Source organism: Perna viridis, chromosome 8, assembly GCF_037379345.1.
Source record: "Perna viridis isolate PV_CMFRI_1.1 ecotype Kerala chromosome 8, ASM3737934v1, whole genome shotgun sequence".
NCBI classification, from domain to species: Eukaryota; Metazoa; Mollusca; class Bivalvia; order Mytilida; family Mytilidae; genus Perna; species Perna viridis.
In genome coordinates this window covers 45,872,600-45,888,824 of record NC_142452.1, presented here as the reverse complement: position 1 = coordinate 45,888,824, position 16,225 = coordinate 45,872,600, and the positions used below count along the sequence as shown (strand labels likewise).

Here is a 16,225-nt window from a genome sequence, read left to right as displayed (position 1 = left end):
GGACAAAATATTACATCACAAAGTACATGTGTACCTAATGTGGACAAAATATTACTTCACAAAGTACATGTGTACCTGATGTGGACAAAATATTACATCACAAAGTACATTGGTACCTGATGTGGACAAGATATTTATTGTTCTGTCCATGAAGTGTGTCATTGTTTTGTAGAGAAGTATAGAGAGAGTGACAGTGAGGTTGATGATGTACCTCTACCAGAGACTTATGATTCGGACTCGGATCCAGCCTGGACACCATTTGCTCAGGTATGTGTCATATTTGGATAACAGTTTGCTGGGATAAATGTTTATAGTAATTACCCAATATTTGGATAACAGTTTGCTGGGATAAATGTTTATAGTAATTACCCAATATTTGGATAACAGTTTGCTGGGATAAATGTTTATAGTAATTACCCAATATTTGGATAACAGTTTGCTGGGATAAATGTTTATAGTAATTACCCAATATTTGGATAACAGTTTGCTGGGATAAATGTTTATAGTAATTACCCAATATTTGGATAACAGTTTGCTGGGATAAATGTTTATAGTAATTACCCAATATTTGGATAACAGTTTGCTGGGATAAATGTTTATAGTAATTATTTATTTAACGCTTGTTTTGTGTGTTGAGTTAACTGAACTGTAGAACATTTTAAAAATTCAACTGTATATGTTCTGATTATTTTAGGGAAGCTCAGAAGTGAACATTAATGGGTATAAACTTTCAGTTTAAAAAAAAAGATGAGTGATGTTTCATAGTGTTCAATTTGGAGGGCACTATAAACTCCCATAGTAAAAAATAATACATTTACACTATTATGTTTGAATTCACAGTATGTGTTGAAATTCTCAGTGGATTGAGTTCTCTCCCCTGTACCAACTGGCTGGTTAAAAAAATTATCTCTTTTTTGTATTGTTTTGAAGGGAGATAATTGGTACAAAATGGTTATAAATATTATTGGCATTCTTGTTTTCACACTACCAACAGAATATAAAGCATCAGTTTTAGAATTATTTAATTGTTTTGTTATATTACAGGATAAAAAAGAAGATAATGACTTTTTAGCCCAAGGAAAGAGAGGACGTTCTAAGCTGAACAGAATCAAAGGGTACTTAAAACTATCAGTGATCTGTGAAGTGTTGGCCATCATCTTAAAACTATCAGTGATCTGTGAAGTGTTTGCCATCATCTTAAAACTATCAGTGATCTGTGAAGTGTTGGCCATCATCTTAAAACTATCAGTGATCTGTGAAGTGTCGGCCATCATCTTAAAACTATCAGTGATCTGTGAAGTGTTGACCATCATCTTAAAACTATCAGTGATCTGTGAAGTGTTGACCATCATCTTAAAAAATGACGAATATTTTTGGGTCAAATGTTTGCTCTAAATTTTCAAAACAATTTGTTTTAATGTTCAGATAAACATTGGATTTCTATAAAATTATCCCTTCATTTCAAATTAAATTATGATTGCAGTAAAAGATGATGATGTATGATGTTAAAATTGTATCCCAAAATAAAAAAAAATCTACACATGTAAAGCTCTTCCAAACATGGTACATCTGCTATTTTTTTTTCTTAAGAAAAATGCATAATAAAACTGAATGAAAGGGCACTGAAAATTAGTAGATAACGGTATTTATTATATTTGGAGACTTGGAGGCATCAATCAAGGATTTGACAGTGGCAAATTGAGTTTACTGGCAAGACGTATTGCACAATCAAATCTTGATTTGGAACAACAAATCTTCAAATACAATACAATTATTTTCAACTGCCAAATATATCTTTGAATTATAACCTTGCAGTTGCATAGAAAAGTTGAGTCAATCAATCTTGTAATTGTCATTTATGGCCCTGTCCAATGTAATTCCATGTTACATTGAACTTTGCACCTTTTGTAAGGCTTTCTTAATCGTGTGTGTTTTTCAGTTTTACTACTACTTCTTTGATAGAATGAATATGGTTTCAATCTCTTTTTACTATAAAGGAAATCCAAAAGACCAATGAAACCATATAAAGCAACACCAGCTAAAGCTCCACGAGTTGGTTTTCCATCTCAGCCCAGTTCTCAGTCTGATTCTTCTGATGCTGAGGATAGTTCTACCCAGAGTGGAGAGGGGTTTATGGTGAGTATAACCTAGGGTTTGAAGTTTCAGGTGGAGTTGATAGTTCTACCAAGAGTGGAGAGGGATTCATGGTGAGTATAATCTTGGGTTTGAAGTTTCAGGTAGAGTTGATAGTTCTACCCAGAGTGGAGAGGGGTTTATGGTGAGTATAACCTAGGGTTTGAAGTTTCAGAGTGGAGAGGGATTTATGGTGAGTTGGATTTTTCCCTGCTTTTGGTTTTCAGATTCTTCTGATTCAGGATATTACTTCACAAGATGGAAAAGTAAATATGATTGGTATTAACTATAGGATTAAATATTGGGTGGAGATGATTTGGAGTTACTGTGAATTGTTATGTTAAAATATTACCTAGCTACACTGTAAAATAATGAAACAAATACAGGATAATAACATTTCATTTCAGCTAGGTACATTCATGATCACTACATGTCATTACATGGTACATTTATAATCACTTCATGTAGTGAATTGTCATTTCAGCTTGGTACATTTGTGATAAATAGGCAAGACATGAATAACTATGAAGGATTTCCTATCTGGAGAATAGAGGCAGGCATGATGATGAGGAAATATGAACTGTTCGTTGACAAAGGAGAAATTTGTCATAGATCTCTTTCTACGGTATGTTTTCTACTATGAAAGTACAATGTAGTACTAATTTTCATGGTTTTCGTGGGTTTGGTAAACCATGAAATTTGGGTCCAACTGAGAAGAAACTTTGTATGATAGAGTTGTCAAATTCATGTAGTCTAGAATCTATGAACTAATAATTTTCCCTGTACCAAGAAAATTGTAATTACTGTGTAAGTATGTGTTTTAGTTGTACAGTTAGAACTGTCTATACCAAACTCCTTTATACCTGTGTCACCAATGATGAAAGCACATCTAGTGGCTGTCCATCTGTCTATCACCTGCTTTATACCTGTGTCACCAATGATGAAAGCACATCTAGTGGCTGTCCATCTGTCTATCACCTGCTTTATACCTGTGTCACCAATGATGAAAGCACATCTAGTGGCTGTCCATCTGTCTATCACCTGCTTTATACCTGTGTCACCAATGATGAAAGCACATCTAGTGGCTGTCCATCTGTCTATCACCTGCTTTATACCTGTGTCACCAATGATGAAAGCACATCTAGTGGCTGTCCATCTGTCTATCACCTGCTTTATACCTGTGTCACAAATGATGAAAGGACGTCTAGTAGCTGTCCATCACGCTTATGGGATACCTACTTTGTGTAATCTATAACTCAAAACAAAAAGTATATGTATAAAACAAACATTTTCAACTTTGTAATGTGTTCATATTCCCTTTGAAGATAGGCAAGTAGAGCTTTTCTACCTTCGATTTACTGCGGATTATCGGCCCTAATCCCAATGACAAAATGTGCTTTTTTTCCCAAAATTTATCATGAATTCCCTAATTGAAGCAAGCAATATGAAAGTTGTTAATTAGTTCGTCTGTCGGTAGAATGAAAGTAATATTTTATTGATGAGTTAGCTAATAGTTATTGTCACAGATTCTTGAGAGAAATTTTAAGGCCGGGGGAAAGAAGTGCATCTATTCTTCAATAGGTGCCTTTTTTTACGGCAGCCAATTTGCAATAATTATTTCAGAACTTCTTTTACCTTTATCATCCATCAGTTGTAAAATAAAAGGTATCTGCAGTGAAAATGGCATTGTTGGTTTTGTCTTATAATAGTAAATTGTTTTATTTGTTAGTTTTTTCCCAATTGATAAAAAATTCTCAATCACAGGGACAGGGGCCTTATTTGAAAAAAGGTAGAAAAAGCCCTGGCATGTCCAATTATGGAGTAATTTGACCATTTTTCTCAACTAACTTAGGGAATTTTCATTACTTTATGTTTGGACTGTACCTGTGTGTACTTAATGTGATCTATAATGCAAAAGTTTTGAATCAATATTATTCTTATCAAACATTGTGAAAAACTGGACTAATATTTCAGTATTCAAGTTGGATACCTAATATGGAGAAGAATTATGTTGCTGTCAGAACCAAAACCATTCCTCTGTACAAGGCAGAATCTGTTCAGAAAGATAACCAGCATATTGTACAAGTCTTAGAAGAAGATCGACCAAAACCAAAGCTAGACTCTGGGTAAATTGGATATTAAGGAGGTAGACCTAGGAGATATAACTTTTGAAATCAGTGATATGTTTGTATCGTATTCAATTTCACCAAAGCTTTCAAGCTTTCAATTGAAACAGAGTGAAATTAGTCCAAGTTACTTCGATGCATACATGAGATTGACGTTAAATGCTGAATACAAACGTGCCAATGATTTATAAGAGTTGTGTCCCTTACCCTAAGTCTACCTCCTTTAGTAAAAATTTTAATTAAGGAAATAAAAGAATTGACTATATGTCAGTCTTGACCTACTAAACACACCTTCCATGGTCTTGTTGTAGTATATTTGTCTTTTTGAAGATGTTATAAAAATACTCAAGCATTCAACCAAATATTCCAATCTTGTTGGTGATTTGAACACTTGCAATAATTCAATGGTAAAGTAGAGGACTTTTCGATATGAAGTAGATTGCATGAAGTACAAGTGACATTATGAACATTTTTAAAACTAACAATGTTATAGTGAAAACCCCAATGAACTGTTACCTGTCTAATCCAGATATCTTCCGTAACTAAATACCTGCCCAAATTGAACAATTAAAATAGGTTTCTTTGGTTTACAGCTGACTGTAATTCATCCATACCACCTTAAAACATTTGTCTAGCTAAAATTTTGCAATGTTTTTTTTTGAAATTTTGCCAACCTCATTAATATTTACTTTCTGATATTGTACATATATTTGTGGACAATAGAAAAGGATACACTAGTTAAGATTTTAATTTTTTGTTGTATTTTCCAGGAAAGCTATTGAGTATGAGAAGGACCCATTATCAGACATGTTTAATGTATACCTACAAGTTTTCCTGAGCCAGGCCATGGAACCTACATTCCTTAGTGCAATACATGATAGTGGAGGTAGGTTTATTGGGGTTGAACATCATTCTGTAACATTATGGAAGTCCAGAAGTTTTGTAGTCAATATAGAAGACTAGTGTTAGAGAAAAAATGAATAAAATGACTAGTATGGAGGAAAATGAATACTTGGTATGATTTTATTTGCCAGCTTATTTCTGTGCTTGAATGGGGAGTTTGTTATAAACATTTTGCTGGGGGGTGATTTATCAATAGTTTGTAAAAAGAAAAGACTTGGTGTCTCCTCAATTTCTTAAACAGAATTTTTCCCCTACATTTGAAAACGTTTAATATCCAATGTTTATTATCAGAGGTAGACGTAGAAAATAATAGCAGTGATAAGACCTACACTGCTACCACTCTCTCCAAAGAAGGGATTGTGGAAAACCATTAATCTGTGCTATCCTCTTTTGGTCTCTCTACCAAGGACGATGATTGTGATTTACCGTCTATGTACTGGATTACTAAACTTCACAAGAATCCATACAAAGAATGTTTCATAGCTGGATCTGCAAAATGTACCACCAAACCTCTTTCAAAACTTTTAACTTCTATACTCACAACTGTCAAAGAGGGTCTGTAGTCCTACCACAACACTTGTTACTCCCGTAGTGGTATTAATTCAATGTGGATCCTGAAAAATTCGAAAGATCTTTTGGAGACAATCAGTTCAAGACTATTATCTGAATATAATAGCATTAAAACCTATGATTTTTCAGCACTATATACTTCTATTCCCCATACTCAGTTAATATCCCAACTTAAAAACATTATACATTGTTGTTTTCCAAAAAAGATGGTACACCTAGATACAAATATATAACACTTGGTAGAGATTCCTCATACTTTGTAAGAAATAATTCCAAATCATCTTCCAAATATACAGAGGAAGATGTTTACAAAATGCTAGAATTTTTAATCGACAAAATATTTGTCCAGTGTGGTGGACATGTTTTTCAACAAACGGTCGGTATTCCAATGGGAACAAATTGTACTCCTTTACTTTGCTGGCCTATTCCTTCACTCTTATGAGGCTGACTTTATGGCTGATCTGATCAGAAAGAAAGAATATCATTTGGCTAGATCCTTCAATCTCAGTGTCCGCTATATAGTTGACGTATTATCTTTAAACAATCCTAATTTGGGGATTTGATACATCGCATCCAGAGCTTGCTGAAACTATGCAGACTTTTTGTATCGCGCTAGAACTCTTAACAAATAGGCTTCTGGAACAGGGTTGTGTTGCTGCCAGATTGAGGTCATCACTACAGAAGTTTTGTGGTCGTCATCATGAACTCGTGGATCGTTATGGTGTATCCATCAGCACCATGAAAACTGATTTATTCAACGGGTCATGGTTTTCCTTTCCTCGTTTGTCTACCCCGGACTTGACTTTTTATGAGCAACTCGGCGGGTGTTTCTAGAAAAGCAGAAGACGCTTACCCTACCGGTGCACCTGGTCCATGCTCCCAGTTTTTAGTGGAGTCCGAGTTGCTCATTTACTTTTGTTACTTTGTATGTATGATTTTAGTTACTTTATGTTCTTTGTTGTGTATGTCTGTTTTCCATGTCTGGTCTTTGTCCCTGGGTTGCATTCTATTGATTACCGCTATAACCTTGGTTCCCTTGATTACTCTTTGAGATTCAGATGCACTTATTCTAAGTCAAGTGAGATTTCTTCATCTCACTAATGGATGAGGTAAAACATGAAATGTTTTGCAACATCACAATAAATGAAAAAAAAATCTTGTAAATACATTGTGCAAGGGAAATTTGACAAGCCATGGATAAGATTATAGTGTTCTATTAACACAACACAGCCTCATAAGACAACTTTAAATCTTACCTTTATCACTACTATATACTTGTGATTTTTTAAAGCTTCATAAGTTGATACTGAAAAGTTGTTCACTTGACAGAATACACCAAAATGGCAGCTGTAAAAATTAATGAAGACAAGTATCATTTCAGTTTTTTTAAGCTGGTGCACAACTTGATTAATTGTGCATATAAATCTGTAATCCTACTCACTTAGATCCAGATTACTCCATTTACGGCTTTGGGAGGACATGGGAGCTGTGCTGCTTAGTAGAGCCCTACCTTTTTCTATCAATATTTTCTAATGTAAATGTTTTCATGGTCTTCCTCCAGTTTTGCTTCTTGCTAGAGTGCCATTATTTAACCTGGATTTCCCTGCCTTTTTCAAAAGCTTCAGTGAACAATAAAACAGTACTCTATTTTGATGATGAATTAGTGTTTGTTGATTTTAGAAGAATTCTATTGATGGCACTATTTATTTGCTTAATTTATTCTCATTGATTTCAGAGGAATTTTACCTGAAACCTTTATAAATGATTGATTTTGATTTCAGAGGAGTTCTACCTGAAGCCTTTACAGATGATTGATTTCGATTTCAGAGGAGTTCTTTCTGAAGCCTTTATAAATGATTGATTTCGCTTTCAGAGGAGTTCTACCTGAAGCCTTTACAAATGATTGATTTCAATTTCAGAGGAGTGCTACCTGAAGCCTTTACAAATGATTGATTTCAATTTCAGAGGAGTCCTTCCTGAAGCCTTTATAAATGATTAATTTCGATTTCAGAGGAGTTCTACATGAAGCCTTTACAAATGATTGACGAAATCATACAAAACAAGTTGATGGAAATAAACAGTAAAGTACGATGGGTCTCAGAATTCAAGGTAAAATATCAGCAGTAGAATATTTCTCAGGGAATTTTCTCACTGAAGAGACAGTAAAATTCCTATTTTTAGCTGTGCAAGATTTCTTCATTTCAACATTGGGTTGAGACAGAACACATCAGATTTCCTGTCAAAAAAAAATTGCGCAATTGAATAAAGAGGTAATGAACTATCATATCCTACCAATATCAAATATGTGTTTGAAAATTCTTTTAAAATAATTTATCGAGAATGTATTGATTATTTCTTGCACTTTGTTTATACTGTTTTGAAGAGGCCTAAATTTTATACCTGGTTTTGATGTATCACTGGCCTGATATGTAACGATCAACTTTTAAATGCAGGTCATTTTAATTCAAACATTTTATCAGAAAACTAATTTAAAGTGAGATAAAGAATCAAACAATGGCTTTTCTCATGTGAGATTGGGAAATCTCAGACATCCTGGTATAAGATGTGAGATTGGGAAATCTCAGACACCCTGGTGTAAGGTGTAATAGTTCTCAAACTCTGTGGAGCCTTGTTAGAGAATGATTTAATTTTACCCTCAGGTGTCTGAGATCTTGTACAGGTGTTAGATTCTTAATATCTCCATGTGAAATTTGTTTTGTTTTTACTTTTAAAGAAAGTGTTATATTAACATTATAATATGTAACTGATTAACATTTTAGTATTTAAATGGTAAATGTTATGTATAGTTCCATCTAAGGATCATGCCAAATATATACAGTTGTTGCAATACTGTGAATTCATTGAAAAAAATTAGAAAAACTTTCTGTTAAATATCTGAACACTGAACCCACTAATACATGTAGTATTGTTGTATTGTTTCTATGTATGAGTTATACTTCACAGGTAACTGTGGAGAGAAGACCACATATCAGGGAAATTAACAGGTCAAACCTAAAAGTCATATGTCAGGTACTTACATGATATTCCTAGTTTAACAAACCCATTGTTTATACATGGGTACTATTCATCCATACATCTGTATACATATTACTCATTAGTAATAATGGGAAAGTGCAGTATGTCAGAAATTTTCTCATTTTTAGACTTTTTAAGGAGAAAAAATGCAAGTCCCAGAATAGTTTCACCAATTCTGAGATTTTTGTATTGCAATGTTTGGAAGAAAACTTTGTTTTTATTGGTTTATGTATGTGTACCTAAACATCATATGACAAAAGCACATCTTTTTATTCATTTCTTTACGAAATATTGTAGGTATAGAAATTATGGATTGCAAACGATATGAAATTAAAGTACTCAAGTTCAATTTTAGTATTCTGATACTTCTTTGCATTTAAAACATGTTGATACAAATCTGCCATTAAATAATTACTCAAGTACTCCACCATTAATAGCCATTGTTATAAGGTTTAGTTATTGCTGACAAAATTATGATTTTTACATTATTTTTAGAACACTTCTACAGATACGTTGTGTATGTATTGTTAAGTTGTTAAGCATCTCTGTCTGTGAATTAAGTACTTCTGTTATTTTGTTGTTTTCAACCAAGGAAGTCAATCTAAATTTAAATGTGATCGTAAGACATTTAATGGACTTGAGCTTATACATCTCACTCCACTTTCATTATTTTTAGGCAACGAAGAGTGCAACAGAAACAGCTACAAAGTCAGTCCATCTGTTTGGTCAGCCGTATGACAGAATTACTCTACAGGACCATCCAGATAAAACCCTCAATCAAGGAAGTGTGGTAAGGACCCATATAACATCCTAATAAAACTCTGGTTGTAGGATTCAGTGGTGAGTCCAAAAATTTCAAAAAGGTCTCCAATAACTTTCCCTATAATCACCTATATTTACCTATGGAATTTCAATTCATGATTCGTTAAAAAATATTAAATTTTGATTAATAAAACATGCAAAAATCTTACATGTGATCATTAAGGACTATGAGAGATTTATTTCATAATATGAAATGTACGTGGATAACTAAGACTATTGATTAAATGATTCTTGTGACAATAGTACAGTAGGGTTTAGAGTCTAGCTTTAGAAAAGTCCCAAAATAACTGTATTAAATTAATTGTCTTCAATACTGTGGCAAAGTTGCTATAAATAGGTTGACCTATTTTTTTTTCAGGAGTACTTGATTGGGAAGACAGCATCTAACTACATTAGTGCCTATCACAATCTTCATCACTTTAAATACAATCTGTATAAAAGATGTCGTGCCAAGGTTAGTATTTAAGTAGCAGTCTTTGTAAGAATCATGCAATTTTTGTAGTATGTGATACACCCGAAAAAAAAGCTATACTTTTATATTTTTGTTATGAAGTTGGTTCGTAGGTCTATATGAAGAAATGTATAATTATTCATTCCAATCTATCTGCTTTTAGGAGATAATCCATATTGAATTTCCAATAGTTTTATATTGTTTTTTAATGCCATTTACAGCCTTATTTCCTTTACTTTTGAATTCTACTGTACATTTTATATAAATTTTATCTCTTAAGAAAAAGGGTTACATGATAAGTCACTTGGTTATTTCTGTTTACTATGGCATTTTTTAATAAAATATCAAAAATAAAAATATGTAGGCTTTCCAACCATGAGTCATATATTGCATGATTTATATTTAGAGTGCTACTACACCGTGGATGATTTTGAACTTTTTCAAATGGGTCCCACATCAGCTCATTTGGGAATTTTCCCTCGGAATTGAAAATTGTCAAAGTACGATAAGGCACTAAAATACCACAAGTATACCATGAAGTAAAGTAACACATTACACATATAATTTTATTTTAAAAAATAACCATCAAATGATCAAAGTACCTGTCTCTGTTGATAAACACCGGCTACTAAACCATAATTGGATGCAAGAGTATGTTTTAGGTGTAATTTTCCTGTCAATTTACAAAGCAGATTTGGATCAAAGACCGATAACAGACTTGGACATGAAAAAAATCCAGATTAAAAAATTTCGATACTGCATTTGGGAATTGCCAGGTGGCCCCATATTCTACAGTAGCGTCATCCCTGCTTGTACATATGTAATAATACCTACACATTTTTTTTCATTGGTAGATAATATAATTTTCTACACTATCCTACTTAATATCCTCTTGGAGAGCCAAGTTAGTAGGAGATTTTTCTATTTATCATTTAAATAGAGAAAAAGACCTTAAAAATAATGCAAAACTGTTGACACATTAGCCATTCTAACAATAAGGGCTTCAATATGGCCGAAGCTCTTGAGAATTTTCAATCATCACCGGTTTCATACATTTAGTTCAACAATTACACATCTGTTTGAAGCAGAGGTCATAAACATTGGTGACGTTTTTCTTCTAAGTTCTTTGTGGATGACAATATGGGAGAGTTCTTATTTTACGAAGGAGACTTTACATGAGTGGTTGAGAAAACGCAAGTCTCATAAATTAGTGACATTTGTAGAGGAGAAACTAAAAATTATGTAAAACTATTTCCAACATTAATGTGTTAGTATATTCTAAAATAACTTAAAACTGGCTGATAATTAAATGCAGAACCTATGCATACCTTTGTTCTTATGAGGAATGATCTTGACATGCCCACATGGTTTAAAGAGTAAGGTCTGAGTTACACTATATTTTTTCTGTTTATTAGGTTGATATAGTGAGAGAAGGAAACACTGCTTTAGACAATGCTGAAATACTTGATAAATGTCTAAATAACAGAACGTGGGTCCTCAAAGTAAGTTTTTAATCCAGAATACAAGAGCTGTATAAGGTACAAACATAATTGTTGTGTTAAATTTGTAAAGAAGGAACAAAACAATTAAGTAGTAGTCTTTGTAAGAATTATGCAAATTCTAAAATATGTGAAAAAGTTGTTATATGAAAAGCCACATATTAATTTTTGTTTACTATTACTATTTAAACAATATTTCAAAAAAAAAAATTTAAGCTTTCCAGCCTTGTATCATATTTTGCATGATTCTTAGCTGGACCACTATTTAATATTTTCTCTTTCCTTATTATTTAGTACATGTTGTATACTTATTGAATTGTTTAGAAAGTATTTTTATTGATTGGCCTAGTCCATAGATTAATACATGTATCCCAATGTTTCTGATTTAAGCTTTTGTTTAATACATGTATCCCAATGTTTCTGATTTAACCTTTTGTTTAATCAAATCTAACTGACGTTTCATAATTAATTATGAAAAGAAAATCTATGCATTTGGAAATCACTTTACCAAATGGGAAAGAATTGTATAGAAAACTTTAGAGAAAATGGATTCTCCATTCATGGAAATTATAATAGCCTGACACTGGAGCTTGTTATTTAATTCATTAAATATTACACTGGTCTTGTTAATTTTTGTTGAAGTGAAATAATATAAATATAAATAATATAAATAATATGACAATTAAATGTATACAAATCAACTTGATTGTGTGATGTTGATTCAGAGGGTCAAATTAATGGTAGTCCAGGACCACAATATCTGACTTAGAACCTTGGAAAATTTAATATAAGTTGGTCCTGGACCTTCAATTCTTTTAATTGACACTTCATTGGGGATTTTGTATTTTTCTCAACATTGCCATTGGTTTGAAACTACAACATTGCCATTGGTTTGAAACTACACTCCTTAAAACTTTCACGTTTCCCATTTTAGCATTCGTGCATTGTTTATTGTGCGTTTACACATCGTTTTGCATTTGTTTAAACACATGATAAACACACAATAGAAGCTTTCATTTATTTCTACAGATTTTACAAATCTAAATGTCTCAAGGAGTGTATAAAAACCACTCTTAAAAGTAAATTTGAACGTTTGTGGTTATGTGAACTTATTCTTTGATCTTATTTCCTTGTAGATATTAGTGAGTAATTCATTTGGTAGTATTCTTGCAGATGCAGATACATGTATTTGATAAAAATAAATCATATGATCTTGTTTTCTTACAGATATTTGAGGACTTGAAGAGTATGTTAGAGAAAGGATGAATAGCGATATGAACTGTCCCTTCTACAAACTGCTCAGATTTATATATGTATTGATCCTACTTTAGTGGTAGTGGTACATGAGTGATCTCTCTTCTCACATTTAAATGAAGAATTCCCATTTTCAATTTTCATGGCATACTGTTTGTACAAATTTGCAATGGTTATAAATTTGCAATAAATAATAATGCTATTTCAGTGAAGATAGGGAAACCAAATTAATTTTAGTGAAAAGTAATTGAAAACCATTAGAAGGTAATAAAATTACAGTTGTTAGTTTTAATTTATTTGACACAGTACAGTGCTATTGAAAATCACTTGGTGGAGTTAAATTTCATTACAGTGGTAGATCCTGGGGGAAGGGAGAGGTTGTGTTGGTGGGGATGGAACCCCTTTTTTATTGTTTTTTATAAGCTATAGAAAGGACCAAACAACCATGGTCTGATTAACATTAAAACTCTAATAAGTCAAATTCTAGGACATTTCTAATAAATTTGACAAATAGTGTCCTAGATATTGACCTTAGTGGAACCTAAATATTACAAAGTTTTGTTGTACAAAACATTGTTTTATACAGCTATAAAATGCAAGCTTATTTTTTGTTATAGAAGTTTCTACCTTTTCTTGAAGTAAGATTAGTTTATATCAGTTTAAGTGCATTTCTGTTTAAGAATCAGGCTAAATATGTATAAGGTGTGGCACATGAAAAAAAAGCAGAGAGATTTAATTGCATAATTCAAGTATTTAAACTTCGCAACCTTTAGAAATAACCAATCAAAATGTTTGTGAAGTTGTTGATAGGTCAAATTTCATTTGAATGCACTGGTAATAACCTTTTTCTCTATATAAGGCATACAAAATATTGTCACAAATGCTTCAGGATAGATTTAAACAGTTTTTCAGTTTTTTTTTATTATTTATTTTTTTTAGATGTATTAAATATATTTGAGGGCAAAAAAAAGACAAAATTGTGAAAAATGATGTGCTATCAATTGCCTAATGCCTACACAGAATGGTACTTAAAATAAAGAACTGTTGTATAGAACTATTCTGATTATATCAATGTAATATTTTTAATTTTTTTTGTATTGGAGAGTCTTCATATTGAAGTCCTATGAACCTTTATGCTGTCATTGTACATCACCAAAAGAGAGGGTTTGATTTTCCTCTTAGTTCTTGTCAACCCCTGTAGTCTGAATTTTTGTACCCTTGCTCATAAGTTACGACTTTTCAGTGATTATTCAGGGTTTGGTTTAGACAGGTTTTCGGATTATGGTTGGTTTAGACATGTTTCACTGTTTGTTAGGGGAGACAATTCAATAAATTGGGCTAAAGAACTAGTCATTGTTAAAAAAAATACAGCAAATTTTGTGAAAAGTACTATTGTTCAAGGGGTTACCAATTTTCGTGGATTTTGTGGGTAAGGTAAACCACGAAATTTGATTCCCAACAAAAAGGACTAATTTAAATTGTATGACAGGATCATCAAAACCACAAATTCTAGAATCCACAAACTTGTGCTTTTCCCCAAAACCATGAAATTGAAACCCACGAATAAAAGTACTTTCACAGTAGCTCTTGACAGGAAAAAAATGTCCGTCCTGTTTTTTACCTCCTGAAAATTTAACTAAGGGGTTAAGTATAGGAATCACAATGTTGGTATACCATCTTCAGTCTATCTATCCATTTGTGAATCTCCTCAGCTGTTCAGTTGATCTTTATGCAACTTGACACGTAAGGTTGGAAATCACAAATAGATGTGCCTGAATAATAGCTTTTGTTAGATGATTAAACATTTCTAAATTTACTGATTTAAAATATTAAAATGCACTGGCTGTATGTGTAGATAGATGCTTAAAGTTAGTAACATGAAATATGCCATATTGAGTTTAGGTTCTAAAGGTCAAGATTACCATGAATAAATTTTGTTAGGACTAAACCTGGTCCTGTATTACCTTCTCACCCTTTACTGGTAAAGGTAACATGACCCTCCCCCCCCCCCTCCCCCCTGACCTACTCTGTCCAGTGATTGGATGATTTATTGAATGTTATAAAGTAGTAATCATGTTACTGATTGTAAACAGTTTAGGATTGTGTTTTTTGTTTTTGTTTTAACACTGCTGCTTAAGAATGAAATCTGGTTGTGATTTTGCCCTTCGAAATAAATCTATTATTAATTGTTAGTAACAATTGACAGGCATCACATTTAGTGTTTGTTTATGAAGCTGAAAAGTTTAATTTATTTTAGCTTGTGCATTATGACACAGAACCAAAGAAAACTGATATCTTAAACACATCTGCAGGGTGTAAAGACACACACTATGATATCTAAACTTCCAATTTTTAAGGAGCAGTAACTTGGTTGGGCAGTTTAAAGACCACAAGAAAATGTCCAAGAAGCGGTATTCATTAGACCCCTTTGGTGCAGTGTAGAGCTTTGGGTTTTATTTTATTTAAATCTCATAAACAAATGAGTATTTCTGCATGTAAATGAATTTGAAATAATAATATACAGCATATTCTTAGTCAGTTGTCCTGGTGTTCATGAAATTGTATTGTCTACAGATTTCCCCATAGTTTGTACCTCGGTTATTGCTACTTCACTCAGAGACAAGATCAGCAACTAGTTAAAAGGCCACTCCAATTTATATATTTTTCAGACCTGTAATGATTAGCAGCATAGAATTGATATTTCTAGGTTCATACTGGGGAGTTAGGAAAGTTACAAAGCTATGTATTTATTTACACTAGTAATTTTCCAACTTGCCAAATCACTGCTTATTTTGGTTCATCATGCTTTCAATGAATTTCATTGCGTCTTCGTCAGAAATATCTAAAATAGACTCTGCTCAGTGCTTATAGCATCATCACCCTCCATTATAACAGCTGACAATTGTTTGCAGCTGGAGCCCTGAAAGTAATTCTTCAGAAACCTTTAAGTTGTGGTAGGTAAGGAACAAGTAATTAATTTGGAATGGCCTATTAGGGGATAAATGTGTAGCATTTTTCAATAGATTACTATATTCACTTGTTCATTATATTTTTATTATTTTGTATTTGTTTCTATCTTATAACTCATTATTTGAAATCATAAATTATGTCAATTGTTATCTGATTGTAAAATATTGTTTTTCAGTAAACAATTTTGAAAAATAAGGATATTGTTTTGTTACTATTCCCGAGTTGCATATAAATTTTAGGTAAACCACTCTTTCTGAAATGTTTCTGAACCCTATCAATAAACTGTGTATTTTAGTGAATCAGTATTTTGGATGGATCTCCTGTATTTGGTGATCCAATTATTGTATAAATCATACCCTATTTTAGATCATCCTGAAGTTCAGTCCTTATTTCGTGATATCCAAGTTCACAGTGACGTTAATTAATTCTAATTTATATAATAGTCAGTTGCAGATCCATGG

The 16,225-nt window shown here is 32.5% G+C and overlaps 1 protein-coding gene across 2 annotated transcripts in view; it reads left to right on the top strand.

Moving 5' to 3' along the window:
* The window catches only part of LOC148610725 (uncharacterized), a 29,820-nt gene extending 13,861 nt beyond the window's left edge, over window positions 1-15,959 (top strand). For both annotated transcript variants that reach the window (XM_088596006.1, XM_088596005.1), the window contains exons 4-15: window positions 173-267; window positions 1,045-1,115; window positions 1,998-2,136; window positions 2,618-2,758; window positions 4,108-4,259; window positions 5,030-5,145; window positions 7,744-7,841; window positions 8,697-8,762; window positions 9,445-9,558; window positions 9,949-10,044; window positions 11,457-11,543; window positions 12,768-15,959. In XM_088596006.1, coding sequence (XP_088452132.1) covers window positions 173-267; window positions 1,045-1,115; window positions 1,998-2,136; window positions 2,618-2,758; window positions 4,108-4,259; window positions 5,030-5,145; window positions 7,744-7,841; window positions 8,697-8,762; window positions 9,445-9,558; window positions 9,949-10,044; window positions 11,457-11,543; window positions 12,768-12,806 — 1,214 coding nt within the window. In that variant the 3' untranslated portion in view covers window positions 12,807-15,959. The remainder of the gene's footprint in view (window positions 1-172; window positions 268-1,044; window positions 1,116-1,997; window positions 2,137-2,617; window positions 2,759-4,107; window positions 4,260-5,029; window positions 5,146-7,743; window positions 7,842-8,696; window positions 8,763-9,444; window positions 9,559-9,948; window positions 10,045-11,456; window positions 11,544-12,767) is intronic.
* The last annotated feature ends 266 nt before the right edge of the window (window positions 15,960-16,225 follow it).